The 24,644-nt window shown below is 48.2% G+C and overlaps 1 protein-coding gene across 3 annotated transcripts in view; it reads right to left on the bottom strand.

The window, feature by feature from the left end:
* The window catches only part of obsl1a (obscurin like cytoskeletal adaptor 1a), a 99,249-nt gene that overhangs the window by 33,727 nt on the left and 40,878 nt on the right, over positions 1 to 24,644 (bottom strand). For 2 of the 3 annotated variants that reach the window (XM_078552676.1, XM_078552678.1), the window contains 6 exons: positions 22,661 to 22,930; positions 16,477 to 16,752; positions 14,238 to 14,513; positions 8,961 to 9,236; positions 6,929 to 7,204; positions 5,582 to 5,857 (listed from right to left, as the gene is read on the bottom strand). In XM_078552676.1, coding sequence (XP_078408802.1) covers positions 5,582 to 5,857; positions 6,929 to 7,204; positions 8,961 to 9,236; positions 14,238 to 14,513; positions 16,477 to 16,752; positions 22,661 to 22,930 — 1,650 coding nt within the window. The remainder of the gene's footprint in view (positions 1 to 5,581; positions 5,858 to 6,928; positions 7,205 to 8,960; positions 9,237 to 14,237; positions 14,514 to 16,476; positions 16,753 to 22,660; positions 22,931 to 24,644) is intronic. The other variant, XM_078552677.1, reaches the window with a different exon arrangement.

Raw genomic sequence — 24,644 nt, 5'->3', positions numbered from 1 at the left:
ATCCTCTGACAGTGCAGCACTCCCTCAGTACTGACCCTCTGACAGTGCAGTGCTCCCTCAGTACTGATCCTCTGGCAGTGCAGCACTCCCTCAGTACTGACCCTCTTACAGTGCAGCACTCCCTCTGTACTGACCCTCTGACAGTGCAGCACTCCCTCAGTGCTGATCCTCTGACAGTGCAGTGCTCCCTCAGTACTGATCCTCTGGCAGTGCAGCACTCCCTCAGTACTGACCCTCTTACAGTGCAGCACTCCCTCAGTACTGACCCTCTGACAGTGCAGCACTCCCTCAGTACTGATCCTCTGACAGTGCAGCATTCCCTCAGTACTGATCCTCTAGTAGTGCAGCACTCCCTCAGTAATGACCCTCTGACAGTGCAGCATTCCCTCAGTACTGATCCTCTGGCAGTGCAGCACTCCCGCAGTACTGACCCTCTGACAGTGCAGCACTCCCTCAGTACTGACCCTTTGACAGTGCAGCGCTCCCTCAGTACTGACCCTCTGACAGTGCAGCACTCCCTCAGTACTGCTCTGGGAGTGTTGGCGTAGACTATTTGCTCACGTCTCTGGAGTGAGGCTTGAAGAAGAGGAGGGCAAATCACAGCTGACACCTGCACCTAAACCTGCCATTGTCTGCCTTGACCTCCCCCAGACCTCAAACCGCCTGTTCAGCATCAGCCTAGCAGGAATGAGTATCACCCAGGAATTGCCAAGAAATGACTCACAGCTAATCATGAAGCCCAGGGTTCACAAGCAGTGGCCAATCAGGGAGGCCCTGTTCACAAGCATTGGCCAATGAGGGAGGCCAAAGGTTCATTAACACTGTCCAATGAGGGAGGTCCAAAGTTCATGAGTACTGACCAACGCGAACATTGGCCAATCAGGGAGGCCCAGGGTTCACTAGCACTGGCCAATCATCGAAGTGCAAGCATTGACCTCGCCTAGGATGCTATGCATTGTGGGTGGACGTTGCCAAGGGGATGGACTGAGACCTGCTGCCAGAGGAACAGCTGAAATCTCTGATGTAAAATGGAGCAGCACATTCCTGGGATGGAATGTCCTTTTGGGCCGGGTCACTTTTCACTGACCAGTCTCTTGGTCCAGAGTTTAGCAGACATGTCATCCAGTGAGGTCTGTAAGTGCCCTGACCATGTCCCCAGGAGTTGTCCACCTTGGGTCTGGTTTAAACTGCCCCAGCGAGTCCTTTCTCTCGATTATTGCAGCCACTCTGAGGGCCCCATGCTGAAACTATTTAGGTGGTAACCCAGTCATAGTGTAACCTAATCCCTACAGACCAAATTAGACAGGGTCAGTGAGGAGTTGGACCGCTGGTATTTTGATGATACACAACAGGTGACTTTGGTTTAGATTTTAAGATTCCACCTCCACCACCACCCCCCCCGCCCCCTGGCAGCCTTAACCTTAGAGATTGACCCTGGTGTGCCAGAGAGAGAGAGAGAGAGAGAGAGAAAAGAGACAGAAACAGAGAAAAAGAGGCAGAGAGAAAGAGGCAGCAAGAAAGAGACACAGAGAGAGAGAGAGACGGACAGGGAGAGACCCAGAAGGAGAGAGACAGGGGACTTGATCTTAATACTGCTATCTCTACCCCAGTATGGAACACGCTGCCTGAAAGGGCGGTGGAAGCAGAGTCAATAGGAACATTCCGAAGGGAAATTGGACAAATATTTGGAAAATAAAATAATTTACAGGGCAATGGGGGAAACAGCAGAGGGATTGGGACCAGTTGGATAGCTCAGTCAAAGAAGCTAGCACAGGCATGATGGACCGAATGATCTCCTTCTATGCTGTGTGATTCTCTGACTCTGTGAAACCATTTTAAGCACTTCATCCACAAAAAGGACCTCGGAAAGAGTTGCGTGGACACGTTGGGGTTTTAAAGCAAAGTGCATTCGCAGGGGTTTTAAAAGACATTGAGACAGGAGACTATTCAAGTGAACCTGACAGGAAACAAGAAACCATTAGTTAGTTTGTCCCAGTTATCACAGATCCCCTCACACCCAGTGTGTTGGGAAGTCCTTGTTCCCAGCTGCTTTCAGGGACTGTTTGGCATTAAGCTCCCCTTTCTGCCTGCGAACACACTTACATTTTAACAGAAAGCTATTAGGGTAAGACTTCCCCAAATTCTGAAGGTCAAAATGCAAACTGTTGGTGAGTTGAAGTCGAGGAAAGATGATTCGCTGACATGGAATAAGCTTAGTATGTTCGTAATTTTATATCATTACACAAAGACCAGTCACGCAGATGGCATTAAGTGATTCTGCCTATAACTAGTTGTCTAGTCAGATCACTAGGCTGAGAGGTGAAAAAGCAGAACCATTGTCCAGGGTTAGTGACGAATAATTCAAATGCTTTGCCTGAACCACCTCTTGCAAGTGATGGAAACATTATTAAGCTTTGGTGTCTGATCGCTGGTGGACAGTTACAATTTTAAAGGGGGTGCTGAAACAGAGGGACCGGGGTAGGGGGGCGGAGGCGGGGTTTATGTAGTCAAATGTTTGAAGGTGCCAGGACAAGCTGAGAGAGCTGTAAATAAAGCAGACGGTAAATTTGAGCTTTACTAATTAGAGGCATAGGGAGTGAAAGCAAGGAAGTTTGGTTAAAGCTTAAAAAACACTAGTTAGGCCTCAGCTGGGATGTTGGGCCCAGTTGTGCGCACCACGCATCAGGAAGGTACTGAGGGAGTGCTGCACTGTCAGAGGGTCAGTACTGAGGGAGTGCCGCACTGTCAGAGGGGCAGTACTGAGGGAGTGCTACACTGTCGGAGGGTCAGTACTGAGGGAGTGCTGCACTGTCAGAGGGTCAGTACTGAGAGAGTGCTACACTGTCAGAGGGTCAGTACTGAGGGACTGCTACACTGTCAGAGGGTCAGTACTGAGGGAGTGCTGCACTGTCAGAGGGTTAGTACTGAGGGAGTGCTACACTATCAGAGGGTCAGTACTGAGGGAGTGCTGCACTGTCAGGGGGTCAGTACTGAGGGAGTGCTGCACTATCAGAGGGTCAGTACTGAGGGAGTGCTACACTGTCAGAGGGTCAGTACTGAGGGAGTGCTGCACTGTCGGACAGTCCGTACTGAGGGAATGCTGCACTGTCAGAGGGTCAGTACTGAGGGAGTGCTGCACTGTCAGAGGGTCAGTACTGAGGGAGTGCTGCATTATCAAAGGGTCAGTATTGATTATTGCACTATCAGAGGTACCTTCTTTTGGGATGAGATATTAAATCCAAACTCTCCCTGCCCTCAAGTGTGGACCAAATAGATCCCATTGCAGTGTTCCAAAGAAAAGCAGCGGGGGTTCTCTCTTGTGTTCTGGGCCAATATTTATCCTCAAACCAACAGCACTAAAAGAAGTTGATTATCTGTTCATTATATTGTTGCTGTTTCATGGGACTTTGCCATGTGCAAATAGCTGCATTAAAACAGTGATAGTGCTTTGGGATATCTGAGGTAGTGAAAGCACTATAGAAATGTAAGTCATCCTTTTATTTCCCGCGGCGCTCTCTGCTTACAGGGGGCTCCTCTGAAAAAACTGCTCAATGAATGTACCATCGCCAAGTTTACGGATGACACAAAAATAGGTGGGAAGGCAAGTGGTGAGGATGACACAAGGAGTCTACAGAGGGATATAGACAGGTTAAGTGAGTGGGCAAAAAACTTGGCAGATGGAATATAATATGGGAAGGTGTGAGGTTATGCACTTTGGCAGGAAGAATAGAGGAGCTGAATATTATTTAAATGGAGGAAGACTGCAGAAAGATGCAGCACAGAGGGATTTGGGGATCCACGTGCATGAACCCCAAAAAGCTAACATACAAGTTCAGCAAGTAATAGGGAAGGTAAATGGAATGTTGGCCTTTATTTCAAAGGGAATGGAGTATAAAAATAGGGAAGTCTTGCTAAAACTATACAAGGCACCAGTTAAACCACACCTAGAATACTGTGAACAGTTTTGGTCCCCTTATCTAAGGAAACATACACTGGCATTGGAGGCAGTCCAGAGAAGGCTCACTAGGTTGATCTTGGAAATGGAGGAATTTTCTTATGAGGAGAGGTTGAGTCGATTAGACCTGTACTCATTGGAGTTCAGAAAAATGAGAGGCGACCTTATTGAAACATATAAGATTCTTAGGGGGCTTGACAGGGTAGATGCTGAGAGGTTGTTTCCCTTTGTGGGAGAGCCTAGGACCAGAGGGCTAATCACAGAGTAAGGAGGCACCCATTTAAAACAGAGATGAGGAGGAATTTCTTCTCTCAGAGGGTAGTGAATCTGTGGAATTCTTTACCACAGAGGGCTGTAGAAGCTGGGTTGTTAAGTATATTCAAGGCTGAGATAGACAGATTTTTAATCAGTAAGGGAATCAAGGGTTATGGGGAAAAGGCAGGAAAGTGGAGTTGAGGATTATCAAATCAGCCATGATCTCACTGAATGGTGGAGCAGACTTGATGGGCCGAATGGCCTACTTCTGCTCCTACATCTTATGGTCTCATGGTTTCCTGTGGGATTGAATCATGAATCACAGAATTGTTGCAGCACTGAAGGAGGCCATTCAGCCCATCGTGTCAGCACCAGCTCTCTCCGAATGAGCAATTCACCTAGTGCCACTCTCCCACCTTCTCCCTGTAACCCTGCATATTGTTTCCTTTAAAATAATCATCTAATTCTATTTTGAAAGCCTCAATTGAACCTAACTCCACCACACTCTCAGGCAGCGCAATCCAGACCCAAACCACTCGGTGCGTGAAAAAGCTTTTTTCTCATCTCACTTTTGCATCTTTTACCAATTACTTTAAATCTGTGCCCTCTGGTTCTTGATCCTTTCATGAGTGGGAACAGTTTCTCTCTATCTACTATGTCCAGATCCCTCATGATTTTGAACACCTCTATCAAATCTCCTCTCAACCTTCTCTTCTCCAAGGAAAACAGTCCCAACTTCTCCAATCTATCTCCATGAACAAAGTTTCTCACCCCAGGAATCATTCTTGTAAATCTCCTCTGCACACTCTCTCCCCAATGCCTTCACATCCTTCCTAAAATGTGGCGCCCAGAACTATATGCAGTGCTCCAGCTGTGTTTTACTCGTGTCCTGCACAAGTTCAGCATAACCTCCCTGCTCTTGTACTCAATGCTCCTACTAATAAAGCCTAGGATACTACAGGCTTTAATAACCGTGCTTTCAACCTGCCCTAACACCTTTAATGACTTGATTGGAAAGGATGCTGTTCTGTCAGTGGCATTGTCGGGCTGTGGCACTGGCCCCGAATGAGGTGGGGCCTTGCGGTCAGGGGGAGTACAAGGCTCACTCTCTGACTTGTCGTGAGCAAGCTCATCTCTGCCCGGGAGGAGGGGAGACATTACAGCGTGGGCTCCAGGCCAGAGAGGGTGAGGGACATGTCTGTGAACACCCGATGAGGGCATGACTGGAATGGCAAGGCACCCCCCACCCACGGTAAAACAGCACTTCCTCATGGCTTTTCTACAATACCCCCAGAGGCTGGGGGCAAGACAGGTTGATGGCGCGAGGAGCGGAAGGTGTAAAGCAGCCGAGATATTTGAGACCACTGATACCTGTGACGGTCAATTTAAAGGTCAGTTTGTCAGAGCCTGCGTCGCACACGTATTGGCCGGAATCACCCGGCTCCGAATCGAAGATCATCAGCTCCCGTGTCAGACCTCGCGACTCGATCCTGATCCTGTCGGCGGGTAGCAGCTCCGTACCATCCCTGTACCATCGAACCTGCACATCTGGACGGGACAGCTCACAGGTCATGGCGATGGTCTCAGACTCCGTGAAGCTCTGGTCTCCTGAGATCTGGGAGCTTCCAACGATGGTCACTGGAGGGTCTGAAAGGAAACCTGTAAAGTTTAGTCAGCAAGGAATTTGGGGGTGTTAGTCACTCGGGATATCAGAGAGTCCCAGCACCTATGCCAGAGCTATACAGCTAGTCAACAACAACAACATACTAGAGTGGTTCAAGAGTGTTACCAAACAGAATTTGACACCGAGTCACATATGGAGAAACTAGGACAGGTAACCTAATGCTTGGCCAAAGGGGTAGGTTTTAACAAGTGTGGTAAAGCTCAGAAAGGCTTGGGAGAGCTGCTGGTGAGGTAGATCTGGGGTCCATCAGTGTACATGCGGAAATTGATAGACTGTTTTTGGATGATGTTTCCGAGGCTCAGCATGTAGATTAGAAATAGGAGGCGGACAAGGACAGATCCTAGTGGAAACACCAGGGGTAACGGCGAGGGAGCAGGAAGAGAAACCATTGTAAGTGATTCTCTGGCTACGATGAGATTGATAAGAACGGAAGCAGGTGAGAGCAGGTCCCACCCAGCTGGACGACAGTGGAGAGGCGTTGGGAGGAGGATGGTGAGGTCAAACCGTGACAGAGGCCGCAGACAGGTCGAGGGGGACGAGGTCACCGTCACATAGGATGTCACTCATTTTAAATACGGAGCAGGCCTGAGGGGCTGAATGACCTACTCCTGCTCCCTGTTCATATGTTGTGACTTTGATAAGAGCTGTTTCTGTACGGTGGGAGAGGCAGAATCCTGATTGGAGGGATTCAAATGCGGAGTTCTGGGCAATTTGGACATGGATTGGGGAGGTGACAACATGTTCAAGGATTTTGGAGAGGAAAAGGGGGGGTTGGAGATGGGATGGTCATTTGCAAGGATGAAGAGGACGTCAGTCGCTCAGGGACACTAGAGAGTTCCTCCTGTCCCATCAGTGACAGGTACTGACCCTGGAGTTGATCTCTGCGCAGTATAGCTCAGTGTCACAGGAGGTGAACTATTTACAGCCTCAGCCAGCAGGGGATTTTAGAGACCCCCGCGTGTCCCCTCCCAACCACGGGGAGAGTGTCCGGGGAGAGTTTCAGTGAGGAGGGGGCTGAGACCGAGGTACGTTACCTTCCACACAGACTCTGAATACAAGGCTGTCACCCTGGACATCACAGAGGTACTCCCCCGAGTCTGTTGTCCGAGCGTCCAGTATCCGCAGTGACCGGAACGTTCCCTCCTTCCCGATGGATATCCTCTCGTTCTCCACCAGCTTTTCCCCGTCCTTGTACCATTTGGCAACACCATCCAACCGAGACAGCTCACACTCGAGTGCAATGTCCTCGGAGCTCGAGTACTTGTGCTCTGCTGGCTGGTCAGCCCGTCGGATTATCTTAACCGGCGGCTCTGCAGATAGAACCAGGGACTCACTGGTTTCATGGCAACCCAACAACAACAACTTGCATTCATATAGCACCTTTACCATAGTAAAACCCTTCCAAGGCTTTTATAGAAGAACAGTCAAACAAAAAGCGACATTGAACCATGTGTGGAGACATGAGGACCAGCAATTAGAAACTTTATGTCAAATTGTATAGAAGTTACACCATTGGACTAGTGGTCAAAGAGGTAGGTTTAAAGGAGCGCTTTAAAAGTGGAGAAAGAGGTGGAGAGACGGGAGTGATTTAGGTTTTAAGTTTAGGGAGTGATTTCAGAATTTTAGGGTGAAGACAGCCAATGGACTGTCATCAATTGTGGGGCAAAGGGCAACAGGAATGGTCAAGAGGCCAGAGTTCGAGGAGCACAGGGATCCCAGAGGGTTGTGGGGCTGGGGGAGATGACAGAGATAGGGGGGAAGCGAGGCAATGCAAACATGAAAACAGGAATGGGAATTTTAAATCAGTGGGGGGTTGTTGGACTGGCAACCAGTGTAGCTCAGTGAGCAGAGGGGTGATGGGTGCATGGGACTTGGTGTGAGTTAGGGTAGAGGCAGCAGACTTTTGGATGAGGCTGGGTTGATGGAGGGTGGAAGATGAGGGGGGGTTGGCCAGGGGAACATTTGAATAGTCGGGTTTGGATGTGCAAAGGGGAAGGATAAGGACACACAGCTGAGGCAGGTTTGGAAACGGGCAGTGATGCAAAGGTGGAAATCGATAGTCTTGGTGATGGAGAGGATAAGAGATTAAAGGACCTCAAGAATGAGAGTGGTCTGGTTCAATCTTGGACAGTTGCCAGAGAGAGGGATGGAGACAGTGCCTAGAGAATGGATTTAGTGGTGGGGACCAAAATCTGTGGCTTTTTACTTCCTAATAATGAATTGGAGAGAATTTCTGCTCATCCAGTACTGAATGCTGGGCAGTCTGACAAATCAGTGAGGCTGCAAGGGTTGAAAGAGCTGCTGGTGAAGTAGAGCTGGGTGTCATCAACATTCATGTGAAAATTAACACTGTGTTTTCAGATGATGTTGCTGAGGGGCAGCATGTAGATGAGAAATAGGGAGGGGGGTAAGGACAGATCCTTGGGGAAAACCAGGGGTAACGGTGAGGGAGCAGGAAGAGAAACCATTGTAAGTGATTCTCTGGCTACGATGAGATTGATAAGAATGGAAGCAGGTGAGAGCAGGTCCCACCCAGCTGGACGACAGTGGAGAGGCGTTGGGAGGAGGATGGTGAGGTCAAACCGTGTCAGAGGCTGCAGACAGGATGAGGAGGACGAGGAGGGAAAGTTTACCTTTGGCACAGTCACTGCAGATGTCACTTGTCACTTTGCTAAGAGCTGGTTCTGTACTGTGAAAGGGCAGGATCCTAATTGGCGGAATACAGACATAGAGTTCTGGGAAATTTGGACATGGATTGGGGAGGTGACAACATGTTCAAGGATTTTGGAGAGGAAAGGGGGGGTTGGAGATGGGACAGTGGTTTGCAAGGATGAAGAGAATGTCAGTCGCTCAGGGACACCAGAGAGTTCCTCCTGTCCCATCAGTGACAGGTATTGACCCTGGAGTTGATCTCTGCGCTGTATAGCTCAGTGTCACAGGGGGTGAACTATTTACAGCCTCAGCCAGCAGGGGATTTTAGAGACCCCCACGTGTCTCCTCCCAACCATGGGGAGAGTGTCCGGGGAGAGTTTCAGTGAGGAGGGGGCTGAGACCAAGGTACGTTACCTTCCACACAGACTCTGAATACAAGGCTGTCACCCTGGACATCACAGAGGTACTCCCCCGAGTCTGTTGTCCGAGTGTCCAGTATCCGCAGTGACCTGAACGTTCCCTTCCTCCCGATGGATATCCTCTCGTTCTCCACCAGCTTTTCCCCGTCCTTGTACCATTTGGCAACACCATCCAACCGAGACAGCTCACACTCGAGTGCAATGTCCTCGGAGCTCGAGTACTTGTGCTCTGCTGGCTGGTCAGCCCGTCGGATTATCTTAACCGGCGGCTCTGCAGATAGAACCAGGGACTCATTGGTTTCATGGCAACCCAACAACAACAACTTGCATTCATATAGCACCTTTAATGCAGTGAAACCATTCCATGATATGTAATCAAACGTATCTTGACACTGGATCACATGAGGAGATATTCGGACAGGTGACCGAGATCTTTACAAACAATTCCACAGAAACAGGCCACTTTGCTCAGCTCAGCTGGTGTTAATACACCACTAATAACTAATCCCAGCCCTCTGCATCTCTCCTTATGCACACCACATCTACTTCTTTCTCAATCATGTTTTCATCTAGCTTTCCCTTAAATTAATCAATTCTACTCATCTCAACCGTTCCCTGCACTGTCGAGTTCAACATTCCACCCCCCCGCCAGCTCTGGTGGTCAAGGAGTTTCTCCTGAATTTCCTATCAGATTTTTTAATGACCCATGAGATAGCTGATCAAAGCAGTAGATTTTAAGAAGCATCTTAATGGAGCAGAGAGACGACGTGAGGTGGAGAGGTTTAGGGGGAGAATCACAGAATTCAGGGGCCCAGGCCACTATAGTTACAGCTGCCAATGGTACAGCGATTAAAATTGGGGATGCTCAGGAGGTCAGAATTGTGTGAGTGTAAGTATCTTGCAGGGTTGTGGGCTGGAGGAGATTACAGAGTTAGGAAGGGGTGAGGCTATAGAGGGACTTGAAAATAAAGGTGTCAATTTTAAAATAAAAGCATTCTGAGTTCAGAGTCAATGAAGATCAGTGAGCACAAGGGGATGATGGGTGAACAGGGCTTGGCGTACACTAACATACCGGGCAGCAAAGTTTTGGAGGAGGCCAAGTTTAGGGAAAATGGAAGATGGGAGGCTGACCCAGAGCACATTGGAATAGTCAAGTGTGTAGGAGCCAAAGGAACAGAGAAGAGGTGTCAGTAACAGACGAGCTGAGACGGTTATGTTTTTTTTATCCATTCATAGGATGTGGCGTTTCCGGCTAGGCCAGCATTTATTGCCCATCCCCAAATGCCCTCATTCAGAGGGCATTAAAGAGTCAACCACATTGCTGTGGGTCTGGAGTCACATGTAGGCCAGACCAGGTAAGGACGGCAGATTTCCTTCCCTAAAGGGTATTAGTGAACCAGGTGGGTTTTTATGACAATCGGCGATGGTTTTGTGGTCATCGTCAGACTTTTAATCCCACCTTCTGCCACGGTGGGATTTGATCTCGATCCCCAGAGCATTCCCCTGGATTTCTGCATTACTGGAATGTTACTTGCCACTTGTCAGCCCAAGCCTGGATTACTGGTCTGGTGACCATACCACTATGCTACACCTTCCCCTTTTAAAATGTCCCTTTAGCTTAAAGTGAAAGAGAACATTCAAAAAGGGATGGAGAGTTCCTGATAAACACCTCAGTTCAGAGGTGTCCGTGTGATCCCCGGTTACCATTGGAAAGAGAAATTCAAAGAGAAACCCATTGAGGTGTCAAGTGGCAAGTTTTAGCAACAGAAACAAAAAGTGCTGGGAAAACTCAGCAGGTCTGACAGCGTCTGTGGAGAGAAAGACAGAGTTAACGTTTCGAATCCGTATGACTCTTCTACAGAACTAAAGAGAAGTAACAATGTGGTGAAATATATACTGTTTAAGGGGGGGTGGAACAGGTGAAACTAGATAGAGGACCAGCGATAGGTGGAGGTAAAGGAGAGATTGTGAAATATGTCACAAACAGAAGGTCGAAGGGGTGTTGATGGTGGTGATACTGGCTAAAGGAGGTGCTAATGGTGACATTAAGAGTAGAAAGCAGGATGAGCAAGTGACAGGCGGCCCTAGTGGGCGTGGGATGGGGGGAGAGGACGGTGTGGGAGAAAAGATAAAATAGGCTATAAGGTGGGGATAAAACAATGAATAAAAATGGAAATAAATTTTTAAAATAATAATAATAAAAATAGGTGGGAAAAAAACATATGTTTAAAAATTAGCACCTCCTTTAGCCAGTATCACCACCATCAACACCCTTTCGACCTTCTGTTTATGACATCTCTCACAATCTCTCCTTTGCCTCCACCTATCGCTGGCCTTCTATCTAGATTCACATATTTCACCCCCCTCCTTAAACAGTATATATTTCACCACATTGTTACTTCTCTTTAGTTCTGAAGAAGAGTCATACGGACTCGAAACGTTAACTCTGTCTTTCTCTCCACAGATGCTGTCAGACCTGCTGAGTTTTTGTTTTTGTTTCAGATTTCCAGCATCCGCAGTATTTTGCCTTTATCTGGCAGTTTTAGTACCCTTCAAAGTAACTCACAGAATAAGAAACAGCTGCTGCGAAGACACAGGCAGGAGAAGAATTGGAACTTATCCAGGAACAGGTCTTCACTGTCCTATGGGAATTGATGGGGAGCGGAAGTGAAGGTCTCTATGAAAAACATAGTTTTACCACAGCTGATTATCACTTTAAAGGGCTTGGACACAGGGATCTCTGGAATTTTGGATTCTCAGGACTGTCGTGATCTGAGGGAAAGGGGGATTCGTTGAGGTAAGCCTTCTCAAGGGCAACTAAGGATGGGCAATAAATGCTGAGCTAGTCAGCAATGCCCACATCCCAAAAAAATTATTTTTAAAATTATCAACAGTACGGCTCACCTCAACGAATCCCCCTCTCCCTCAGATCATGACAGTCCTGAGAATCCAAAATTCCAGAGATCCCTGTGTCCAAGCCCTTTAAAGGGATAATCAGCTGTGGTAAAACTATGTTTTGCATAGAGACCTTCACTTCCGCTCCCCATCAATTCTCATTGGACAGTGAAGACCTGTTCCTGGATAAGTTCCAATTCTTCTCCTGCCTGTGTCTTCGCAGCAGCTGTTTCTTATTCTGTGAGTTACTTTGAAAGGTGCTAAAACTGCCAGATAAAGGCAAAATACTGCGGATTCTGGAAATCTGAAACCAAAACAAAAACTCAGCAGGTCTGACAGCGTCTGTGGAGAGAAAGACAGAGTTAACGTTTCGAGTGCGTCTGACTCTTCTTCAGAATTAAAGAGAAGTAACAATGTGTTGAAATATATACTGTTTAAGGGGGGGTGGGACAGGTGAAACTGGATAGAGGGCCAGTGATAGGTGGAGGCAAAGGAGAGATTGTGAAAGATGTCACAGGCAAAGGGTTGAAGGGGTGTTGATGGTGGTGATACTGGCTAAAGGAGGTGCTAATTTTTAAACATATGTTTTTTTTCCCACCTATTATTATTATTATTTTTAAAATTTATTTCCATTTTTATTCATTGTTTTACCCCCACCTTTTAGCCTATTTTATCTTTTCTCCCACACCGTCCCCTCCCCCCATCCCACCCCCACTAGTGCCGCCTGTCACTTGCTCATCCTGCTTTCTACTCTTAATGTCACCATTAGCACCTCCTTTAGCCAGTATCACCACCATCAACACCCCTTCCACCTTCTGTTTGTGACATCTTTCGCAATCTCGCCTTTGCCTCCACCTATCACTGGCCTTCTATCCAGCTTCACCTGTCCCACCCTCCTTAAACAGTATATATTTCAACACATTTTTACTTCTCTTTAGTTCTGAAGAAGAGTCATACGGACTCGAAACGTTAACTCTGTCTTTCTCTCCACAGACGCTGTCAGACCTGCTGAGTTTTTGTTTTTGTTTCAGATTTCCAGCATCCGCAGTATTTTGCCTTTATCTGGCAGTTTTAGCACCTTTCAAAGTAACTCACAGAATAAGAAACAGCTGCTGCGAAGACACAGGCAGGAGAAGAATTGGAACTTATCCAGGAACAGGTCTTCACTGTCCGATGGGAATTGATGGGGAGCGGAAGTGAAGCTCTCTATGCAAAACATAGTTTTACCACAGCTGACTATCCCTTTAAAGGGCTTGGACACAGAGATGTCTGGAATTTTGGATTCTCAGGACTGTCGTGATCTGAGGGAGAGGGGGATTCGTTGAGGTAAGCCGTACTGTTGATAATTTTAAAAATAATTTTTTTGGGATGTGGGCATTGCTGACTAGCTCAGCATTTATTGCCCATCCCTAATTGTCCTTGAGAAGGTGGTGGTGAGCTGCCTTCTTGAACTGCTGCAGTCCATGTGGTGTGGGTACACCCGCAGTGCTGTTAGGGAGGGAGTTCCAGGATTTTGACCCAGCGACAGTGAAGGAACGGCCGACATATTTCCAAGTCAGGATGGTGAGTGACTTGCAGGGGAACTTCCAGGTGGTGGTGCTCCCATCTACCTGCTGCCCTTGTCCTTCTCGATGGTAGCAGTCGTGGATTTGGAAGGTGCTGCCTAAGGAGTCTTGGTGAATTCCTGCAGTGCATCTTGTAGATGGTACACACACTGCTGCTACTGTGCATCAGTGGTGGAGGGAGTGAATGTTTGTGGGTGGGGTACCAATCAAGCGGGCTGCTTTGTCCTGGATGGTGTCAAGCTTCTTGAGTGTTGTGGGACCTGCACTCATCCAGGCAAGTGGGGAGTATTCCATCACACTCCTGACTTGTGCCTTGTAGATGGTGAACAGGCCCTGGGAAGTCAGGAGGTGAGTTACTCGCTGCAGTATTTGTAGCTTTTCACCTGCTCTTGTAGTCACAGTATTTATATGGCTAGTCCAGGGGCTGTGGCAGGGGTGGCAACAAATGGTCGTCTTGCCAACATCCCATGAAAGAGTAAAGAAAGAAAAGTGGGCAGGAAATTGGGGAGGTGACAACATGTTCAAGGATTTTGGAGAGGAAAGGGAGGGTTGGAGATGGGATGGTGGTTTGCAAGGATGAAGAGTACGTCAATCACTCAGGGACACTAGAGAGTTCCTCCTGTCCCATCAGTGACAGGTACTGACCCTGGAGTTGATCTCTGCGCGGTATAGCTCAGTGTCACAGGGGGTGAACTATTTACAGCCTCAGCCAGCAGGGGATTTTAGAGACCCCCGCGTGTCCCCTCCCAACCATGGGGAGAGTGTCCGGGGAGAGTTTCAGTGAGGAGGGGGCTGAGACCGAGGTACGTTACCTTCCACACAGACTCTGAATACAAGGCTGTCACCCTGGACATCACAGAGGTACTCCCCCGAGTCTGTTGTCCGAGCGTCCAGTATCCGCAGTGACCAGAACATTCCCTTCCTCTCGATGGATATCCTCTCGTTCTCCACCAGCTTTTCCCCGTCCTTGTACCATTTGGCAACACCATCCAACCGAGACAGCTCACACTCGAGTGCAATGTCCTCGGAGCTCGAGTACTTGTGCTCTGCCGGCTGGTCAGCCCGTCGGATTATCTTAACCGGCGGCTCTGCAGATAGAACCAGGGACTCATTGGTTTCATGGCAGCTCAACAACAACAACTTGCATTCATATAGCACTTTTAACGTACTAAAACTACCCAAGACATGTGACTAATTAAAAATTGGTACTGAGCCACATGTGGCAGTATTAGGACAGACAACCAATCACTTTACATAGAATTCCACAAAGTTCTACAACACAGAGAATGGCCATTCTGCCCAACAGGTCTGTTCTGTTATTCATGGTCCAAACAAGCCCCTTCCCATCTCCCTTCCACTCGCCCGATCTACACCACCTTTGATTCCTTTCCCTGCCATGTGTTTATCCAGATTCCCCTTAAACCCATCTATACTATTCATCTCAACCTCTCCCTGTGGTGCTGAGTTCCACATTCTCAACCACTCTCCGGGTCTGGGTAAAGAAGTTTATCTTGAATTCCCTAATGGCTTCATTCGTGACCAGTAAGATAGCTGGTCAAACAGACAGGTTTTGAGAAGTGTTTTAAGGGAGGAGAGAGAGGCAGAGAGGTTTAGGGAGAGAATTCCAGAGCTTAGGGTCCAGGCCTGGCCACCAGTGGTGGAGCGATTAACATCAGGGATGAGCAAGTGACCAGAATCAGATGAGCACAGAGATCTCAGAGTGTTGTGGGGCTCGAGGAGGTTACAGAGATAGGGTGGGACAATGGCATGGTGGGTTATGAAAACAAGGGTGAGAATTTTAAAATCAAGGTGTTGCTTCATCGGAGGCCAATGAGGATATGGAGTGACGGGTGAAGAGGACCTGGTGCAGGTTAGGATACAGGCAGCAGGAGTTTGGTCGAGTTGAAGTTTATGGAGCATGGGAGATGAGAGGCCTGCCAGGAGAATGTTGGAATAGTCGCGTGTTTAGGTGTTACAGGCATGGATGAAGGATTCAGTAACAGATGGGCTAAAGCAGGAGTGGAGACATGTGAAGTAACAGAGGAGGAAGTCGTTGGTTTTCGAGATGGAAAATATAAGGGATTGGAAGTTCAACTGAGAGCCAGACAGGACCACGAGATTGAGAATGGTCTGGTTTAATCTCGGACAGTTGCCAGGGACGGGGAAGGAGTCAGTGGGTAGAGAATACAATTAGCGATGGGGCCTGAAATCTACAGCTTTTTTATTCTCAATATTTCATTGGAGGGAATATCTGCACATCCCATACTGGTTTGCTGGTTAAACAGTCTGACAAATCAATGAGACTGGAGGGGTTGAGAGAGCCGGTGGTGAGGTTTAATTGGGTATCATCTGTGTACATGAGTAAACTAACTGTGTTTTCAGATGCTGTTGCTGGGTGGGGAGGGGGGCAGCATGTAGATCAGAAATAGGAAGGGATCGAGGTCTCCTTGGGGAACACCAGATGTAACAGTGCGGGAGTGGGAAGACAAGAGATTGTAGGCCTTCCTCTGGCTATGATGAAAGAAATAAGAATGAAACCAGGGTGCAGTTCACCCACCTGGTCGACAGTGGAGAGGTGTTGGGAGGAGGATGGTGAGGTCAAACCGTGTCAGAGGCTGCAGACAGGTCAAGAAAAATAAGTGGGGATGATATTTTTGACTTTGATGGTGGTTTCAATACTAGACAGGAAGTGAACCCCAACGGGACAGACTGAGACAGAGTTCTGAGAAATTTGGACATGAACCTGGGAGGTGACAACGTGTTCAAGGATTTTGGAGAGGAAAGAGGGGGTTGGAGATGGGATGGTGATTTGCAAGGATGACGAGGACGTCAGTCGCTCAGGGACACCAGAGAGTTCCTCCTGTCCCATCAGTGACAGGTACTGACCCTGGAGTTGATCTCTGTGCAGTATAGCTCAGTGTCACAGGGGGTGAACTATTTACAGCCTCAGCCAGCAGGGGATTTTAGAGACCCCCACGTGTCCCCTTCCCAACCACGGGGAGAGTGTCCGGGGAGAGTTTCAGTGAGGGGGCTGAGACCGAGGTACGTTACCTTCCACACAGACTCTGAATACAAGGCTGTCACCCTGGATATCACAGAGGTACTCCCCCGAGTCTGTTGTCCGAGTGTCCAGTATCCGCAGTGACCGGAACGTTCCCTTCCTCCCGATGGATATCCTCTCATTCTCCACCAGCTTTACCCCGTCCTTGTACCATTTGGCAACACCATCCAACCGAGACAGCTCACACTCGAGTGCAATGTCCTCGGAGCTCGAGTACTTGTGCTCTGCCGGCTGGTCAGCCCGTCGGATTATCTTAACCGGCGGCTCTGCAGATAGAACCAGGGACTCATTGGTTTCATGGCAACCCAACAACAACAACTTGCATTTACATAGCACCTTTAACGTACTAAATGACGTATGATGAAAGAATATTTGATGCTAATCCACATGAGGAGATATTCGGATAGGTGACAAAGAGTCTTTACAATCAATTCCACAGGATTTTACAACACAGAAACAGGCCATTCTGCCCAACTGAGTTGAGCTGGTGTTAATTTGCCTCCTCCCACCCCTCTTTATCTCCCCCTGTCTGCATCACATTATATTTCTTTCTCAGCCCTCCTCTTCATTGTATCAGTATTATTCACCCTAATCACTCTCTGTGGTAGCGGGTTCCAGATTTTCATCATTCTTTGGGTAGAGATATTTCTCTTCAGAAGTCAAATGGTATGTTGGCCTTCATTGCGAGAGGACTTGAGTACAGGAGCAAGGATGTATTACTGCAGCTGTACAGGGCCTTGGTGAGACCACAGTTGTAGTATTGTGTGCAGTTTTGGTCTCCTTACCTAAGAAAGGTTATACTTGCCAAAGAGGAAGGGCAGCGAAGGTTCACCAGACTGATTCCTGGGATGGCAGGATTGTTGATAAGGAGAGGGGAGACGATGGTGTAACGGTATTGTTGCCAGACTAGTAATCCTGAGACCCAGGGTAATGCGCTGGGGACCCGGGTTCGAATCAGCCACAGCAGATGGTGGAATTTGAATTCAATAAAAATCTGAAATTAAAAGTCCTACTCATGATGACCCTGAAGCCAATGTCAATTGTTGTACAAACCCACCTGGTTCATGAATGCCCTTTAGGGAAGGAAATCTTACCCAGTCTGGCCTACATGTGACTCCAGACCCACAGCAATGTGGTTGACTCTTAAATGCCCTCTGAAATGGTCTAGCAAACCAAGTTGTAACAAACTGCTACAAAGTCACAGAAAAGGAATGGAACTGGACGGACCACCCGGCATTGACCTTGGCACCGGAAACGACAATGGCAATCTCAGCCCTGTCGACCCTGCAAAGTCCCCCTGACTAACATCTGGGGAGTTAGTGCCAAAATTGGGAGAGCTGTCTCACAGGCTAGTCAAACAACAGCCTGACATAGTCATCCTCACGGAATCATACCTTACAGATAATGTCCCAGACACCACCATCACCATCCCTGGGTATGTCCTGTCCCACCGGACCCAGCAGAGGTGGCAGCACAGTGGTATACAGTCGGGACGGAGTTGCCCTGGGAGTTCTCAACATTAACTCTGGGCCCCATGAATGCTCATGGCATCAGGTCAAACATGGGCAAGGAAACCTCCTGCTGATTACCACGTGTCACCCTCCCTCAAGTGATGAATCAATGCTCCTCCATCTTGAACACCACTTGGAGGAAGCACTGAAGGTGGCAAGGGCACAGAATGTACTCTGTGTGGGGGACTTCAATGACCATCTTCAAGAGTGGCTCAGTGGCACCACTACTGACTGAGTTAGCTGAGTCCTAAAGGACATAGCTGCTAGACTGGGTCTGCGGCAGGTGGTGAATGAACCAACAAGAGGGAAAAACATACTCACCTCATCCTCACCAACCTGCCTGCCGCAGATGCATCTGTCCATGACAGTATTGGTAGGAGTCACCACCGCACAGCCGTTGTGGAGATGAAGTCCCACCTTCACATTGAGGATACCCTCCATCGTGTTGTGTGGCACTACCACCGTACTAAATGGGATAGATTTCAAACAGATCTAGCAACTCAAGAATGGGCATCCATGAGGCGCTGTGGGCCATCAGCAGCAGCAGAATTGTACTCAAACACAATCTGTAACCTCATGGCCTGGCATATTCCCCACTCTACCATTACCATCAAGCCAGGGGATCAACCCTGGTCCAATGAAGAGTGCAGGAGGGCAAGCCAGGAGCAGCACCAGGCATACCTAAAAATGAGGTGTCAACCTGGTGAAGCTATAACACAGGACTACTTGTGTGCCAAACAGCATAAGCAGCAAGTGATAGACAGAGCTAAGCGATTCCACAGCCAATAGCTCAGATCTAAGCTCTGCAGTCCCGCCACATGCAGTCGTGAATGGTGGTGGACAATTAAACAACTCACTAGGGGAGGAGGCTCCACAAATATCCCCATCCTCAATGATGGAGGAGTCCAGCACATCAGTGCAAAAGATGAGGCTGAAGCATTCGCAACAATCTTCAGCCAGAAGCGCTGAGTGGATGATCCATCTCAGCCTCCTCCGGAGGTCCCCAGCATCACAGATGGCAGTCTTCAGCCAATTCGATTCACTCCATGTGATATCAAGAAACAGCTGAAGGCACTGGATACTGCAAAGGCTATGGGCCCTAACAATATTCGAGCAATAGTACTGAAGACTTGTGCTCCAGAACTTGCCGCTCCCCTAGCCAAGCTGTTCCAGTACAGCTACAACACTGGCATCTACCAGGCTTTGTGGAAAATTGCCCAGGTATGTCCTGTACACACAAAGCAGGACAAATCCAACACAGCCAATTACCGCCCCATCAATGTGGCATCAAGGAGCCCTAGCAAAACTGGAGTCAATGGGAATCACGGGGAAAGCTCTCCACCAGGTGGAGTCATACTCAGCACAATGGAAGATGCCTGTGGTTGTTGGAGGTCAGGCATTTCAGCTCCAGGACATCACTGCAGGAATTACTCAGGGTAGTGTCCTCGGCTCAACCATCTTCAGCTGCTTCATCAATGACCTTCCTTCCATCATAAGGTCAGAAGTGGGGATGTTTGCTGATGATTGCACAATGTTCAGCACCATTCGCAACTCTTCAGATACTGAAACAGTCCATGTCCAAATGCAGCAAGACCTGGACAATATCCAGGCTTGGGCTGACAAGTGGCAAGTAACATTCAGGCTATACAAGTGTCAGGCAATGACCATCTCCAACATGAGAGAATCTAACCATCGCTCCTTGATTTTCAATGGCATTACCATCGCTGAATCCCCCACTATCAACATCCTGGGAGTTACCATTGACCAGAAACTGAATAAAATTATATGGACTAGCCATATAAATACTGTGGCTACAAGAGCAGGTCAGAGGCTAGGAATCCTGCGCCGAGTAACTCACCTCCTGACTCCCCAAAGCCTGTCCACCATCTACAAGGCACAAGTCAGGAGTGTGATGGAATACTCCCCACTTGCCTGGATGAGTACAGCTCCCAAAATACTCAAGGAGCTCGACACTGTCCAGGGCAAAGCAGCCCACTTGATTGGCACCACATCCACAAACATTCACTCCCTCCACCACTGACGCACAGTAGTAGCAGTGTGTGCCGTCAACAAGATGCACAGCAGGAATTCATCAAGGCTCCTTTGGCAGCACCTTCCAAACCCACAACCACTACCATCTAGAAGGACAAGGGCAGCAGATAGATGGGAACACCACCACCTGGATGTTCCCCTCCAAGCCACTCACCATCCTGATTTTGGAAATATATCACCGTTCCTTCACTGTTGCTGGGTCAAAATCCTGGAACTCCCTCCCTAACAGCACTGTGGGTGTACCCACACCACATGGACTGCAGCGGTTCAAGAAGGCAGCTCACCACCACCTCCTCAAGGGTAACTAGGGATAGGCAATAAATGCTGGCCCAGCCAGCGAAGCCCACATCTCATGAAAGAATAAAAAGAAAAGAGATTGGGCCGACCATGCCTGTATTCACTTGAGTTTAGAAGAATGAGAGGGGATCTCATTGAAACGTATAAAATTCTGACAGGGCTGGACAGACTGGATGCAGGGATGATGTTTCCTCTGGCTGGGGGCCTAGAACAAGGGGTCACAATCTCAGGATACGGGGTAGACCATTTAGGGCTGAGATGAGGAGAAACTTCTTCACTCAGAGGGTGGTGAACCTGTGGAATTCTCTACCACAAGGGGCTGTGAAGGCCAAATAACTAAATATATTTAAGAAGGAAGTCGATAGATTTCTGGACTCTAAAGGTGTCAAGGAGCGTGGAGAGAGCGGGGATATGGCGTTGAGATAGAGGATCAGCAATGATCATACTGAATGGTGGAGCAGGCTCAAAGGGCCAAATGATCTACTATTTTCAATGTTTCTATGTTTCTTTCTTGGATTTATTAATGCCCAATCAGAAAGCTGGTCAAAAAGACAGATTTTAAGAAGTACTTTGAACAAGGAGAGAGAGGTAGAGAGTTGGATAGGTTTAGGAGGGGATTTCCAGAGCTCGGGGCCCAGGAAGCTGAGGGCACGGCCGCCAATGGTGGAGCCATGGACATCGGGGGTTATGGAAAAGGCCAGGATTGGAGGAGCACAGGGATCTCAGTAGGTTGTGGGTCTGGAGGAAGTTTCAGAGATAGGGAGGGATGGAGCTATGGGGATGACTTGGCAGACAGGAGAATTTTGAAATCTTGGTGGTCAGTCAGCGCAGGGGGACGTGTTAGTGAGGGTGCAGGCAGCGGAGTATTGGAGGGCCTCAGGTTTATGGGGAGCGGGAGGTTGCCGGCCAGGAAAGCATTGGCCGAGTTGAGTATGGAGGTGATAAAGACAGGGATGAGGGTTTTCAGCTGCAGATTGGCCGAAGGAGTTGGCAATGTTACGGATGGAAAGAGCTGGAGTCAGTGATGCAGAGTTTGAGCTACACGGGAAGCCCAGTTACACACATTCACCAACCTGCTCACTAAATTGTTGATGGATTAATAGACCAGGCAGCTCCGGGTTTGATTCCCCGGTCGCCCTCATTCAGGCATCACAGCAGGGCCAGGTGTAGCTCTATTGGCCTCAGTACCCTGGGTGAAGGAGGAGCAATCTGGGCCTGAGGTCCAGTCTCTTCCTATCCCAACACTGACCCGTGCTGATGCACTGAGGCCGAAGGCGCCATGTTATTCCCAGGCACCAGGCTGGAGACAGTGCTGGCACGTGGGGATCGGGTGGGGCTGGCCTCCATGTGGAATAACCGCTCACCACAAAGACCACGGAGAGTTGGAAGGCCCATGAGACGTGTGAGATGCCAGAAGAGGATAGGGGAAACAGGAAAATATTCCCAAACAGTCACCAAATGTCGAGGAATACTGTGGGTCAAACCTTCACTGGGACAGGGGAGAGTCGGCTGAACTGAAGCAGGGTGGAGGTGGAGGTGGGGGTGAAGACTGAGTCGGGGATGAACGTAACCAAGGACCAGGTTGGGGACAGGGTGAGCTGGAGGAACAGGGCGGTGACAAGGTGATGAGAGGCGGCTGACCAGCATGTCTGCTGCTGATCTGACTAAAAATGGCAGGGCCAGAGGGTGGTTGGTCCTTTATCGAAGCAGCTTCCTAGTCGGAAGGCTGTGGGTTCAACTCCCGCTCCAGAGACTGGAGCACAAAGATCCAGGCTGACACTCCCAGTGTAGTACTGATGGAGCGCTGCAGATAAGAGGTTAAGCCGAGGCCCCTGCTGCCCTATCGGATGGATCTAAAAGGTCCCATGGGGCAGTATCTGACAGGCCAGCGGGGCAGTTCTCCCTGGTGTCCTGAGGCCAATCTTTATCCCTCAAATAGCATGACAAAAACAGATTAACTGGTTGTTATCACATTGCTAACTGTGGGATCTTGCTGTGTACAAATTCACTGAAGTGTTTCCTCCATTACAACCGTGATGAAACATCAAATGTATTTAATTGGCTGTAAAGTGTTTTGGGACATCCTGAGGCTGTGACGGGTGCTACATAAATGCAAATGTTTTTATCCTTTCATCTTGTCACTGCTGATTAACCCCTTTCCTGTCCCTCCTGCCGTCCAATCATTGCTCTTTCTGACAACCGAATCGAAACAAGACCCACACAAGGTGAGTCAGTGGGGGAATTGTTAGTCCCAACAATGCCGGGCTAGGGAGGTGAAATACAAAGTTCGCATGCAGCTTGACCGGGGACTCACCGGAGACGATCACTTCAAACTTGGCTGAATCGTCAACTGCGTCACACACATACATCCCTCGGTCCTCCATCGTGGCCGAGCGAATGGTCAGCCTCCTGCACCTTCTGTCCACCTCCACCACTGATCTCTCACTTCGCTCCACCTCCAGCCCATCCTTGTACCATCTCACCTCCGCCTCGGGCCGCGAGACCTCACACGAAAGGACAACCTCACCACCGGTCAGTACGCTCAAAACCGGAGGGGAACGGTTGACGATTTTCACCGGAGGTTCTAGATCCAACACAGTGAGAGGAGAGGAGAGAGAGCGTTGGAGAGACAGAGAAAGAGAAAGGGAGAGTTGGAGAGAGGCGGAGAAAGAAAAAATGATAGAGGGGAGAAAAAGAGAGATACAGAGAGACAGGATAGAAAGAGGGAAAGAGACAAAGTGAAAGAAACAAAGTGAGACAGAGAGGAAGTTACAGAGAGTGAGGGAGGGAGAAAGAAACAGAGAGAAACAGAATGTGAGAGAGAGAGAAACAAGCAGAGACAGAGGTGGATAGAGAAATATGGAGAGGCAGACAAAGAGAAAGAAAAAAGATGAAGAAAAGGAAGAGAGAGAAAGGAACAGAAAATGAAACATGGAAAAAGGGAGCAATAGCAAAAGATAGAGAGATAAAGAAATCGATACAAAGAGATAAAGATGATATATATAAATGAGAGTGAGAGAGTCATGCAGAGAATGAGAGTGAATGAAAGAGTGAATTACAGTTACAGGGAAAAGCTGAGGGAGGAAATATAAACTGCAACGAAACTATCATATTTTTCATAATAGTATTGTGGGATATTGTATGGTAGGTTTATGTGGGTGGCTGTTTTAATTGAATTTGAGCCAGATAGACTGCAAGGTTGAAATGATCAAATCAGCAGTTGTAAAACAGACTTTTGAAATGGAGATGGATGAGCAAGGATGAAGGTTCCACAGATAGGGTGTGAATGAAATTTGCACTTCTAGATAAGCCAAGGGGTTGTTTGATTTTCGAAGGGATGATGCAATGTTTACAACAAACAAGATAAGTGAGGCAAAGCAACACATTTATTTTTCCCAAGAGTGCTGACCATAATGAAGGCATGAAAGATTTTTACATTATTGGAAAAGTGAATTTCCAAAGACATGTAGAACAACGGGATTTTACACATTAAAGAAAGAAAATCATATATAAAGAAGGGTGGAAGGCTATGTGGGCATGGCTGTGTAAACCCTTGTGTGACAGTCTTGGTGGAAGCCCTAACCACTCTGAAGAGATGCTGCTCCAGTAAGTAAAGTTGTGTCAAAAGCCTTTGGAATTCCACTGTCGAGTGGGTGCTGTGGCAACCTTGCTGGATTGCTTATTTAAATGTAAAATCTATTTTGGACTGTTGCCTTAAAGCGGGTGCATAGTTGGGAGTCAGGTTAATTAGGAATTTTGGGATTTGTTATAATATCAAGTAACTGTAATCTTAAGTATGTGTTTAAATTCTCTTCGTTTGTTATTAAATGTTTTAATTTAATTTTTTAATTCACCAAAGGTGTTAATAGACTCATTACTTCTGAATTGAGTGCACAAATCCTCCCATAATAAACACAATTGCAAAACAAAAGTGATAGCGTGGCCAAGTTGCCCTTGTGGATTTGGTCCACCTGGCACATTTCACCTGTCACATCATAACAAAACCAATAGAAAATGACTGGCTTTTCAGATTGTTTTACGTCTGTAACAAGGTTTGAGACCACAGAGCATGACAACTCAGCCCTGAGATTCTCTGGCAGGTCTTCCTGTCTCCTGTTGTAACTCTGAATGAAGCCAATGGGAATCCCAGAGCAATGATGTCAATGGCGGAAACTGACCATTTCACTGGGGGTTTCACTTAGACTGGCAGAATCCTGGTGAATTTCAGGGTAATCGTGGCGGGAGTGTGGCCTCTGCAGTGTGACCTCTGCAATGTAACCTCTGGGGTTGACCTCTGC

The sequence above is a fragment of the Cetorhinus maximus genome, chromosome 11 (assembly GCF_964194155.1).
Source record: "Cetorhinus maximus chromosome 11, sCetMax3.hap1.1, whole genome shotgun sequence".
In the NCBI taxonomy this organism is placed as follows: domain Eukaryota; kingdom Metazoa; phylum Chordata; class Chondrichthyes; order Lamniformes; family Cetorhinidae; genus Cetorhinus; species Cetorhinus maximus.
The sequence above is the reverse complement of the archived record's forward strand: the minus strand, read 5'-3'. Positions and strand labels throughout refer to the sequence as shown.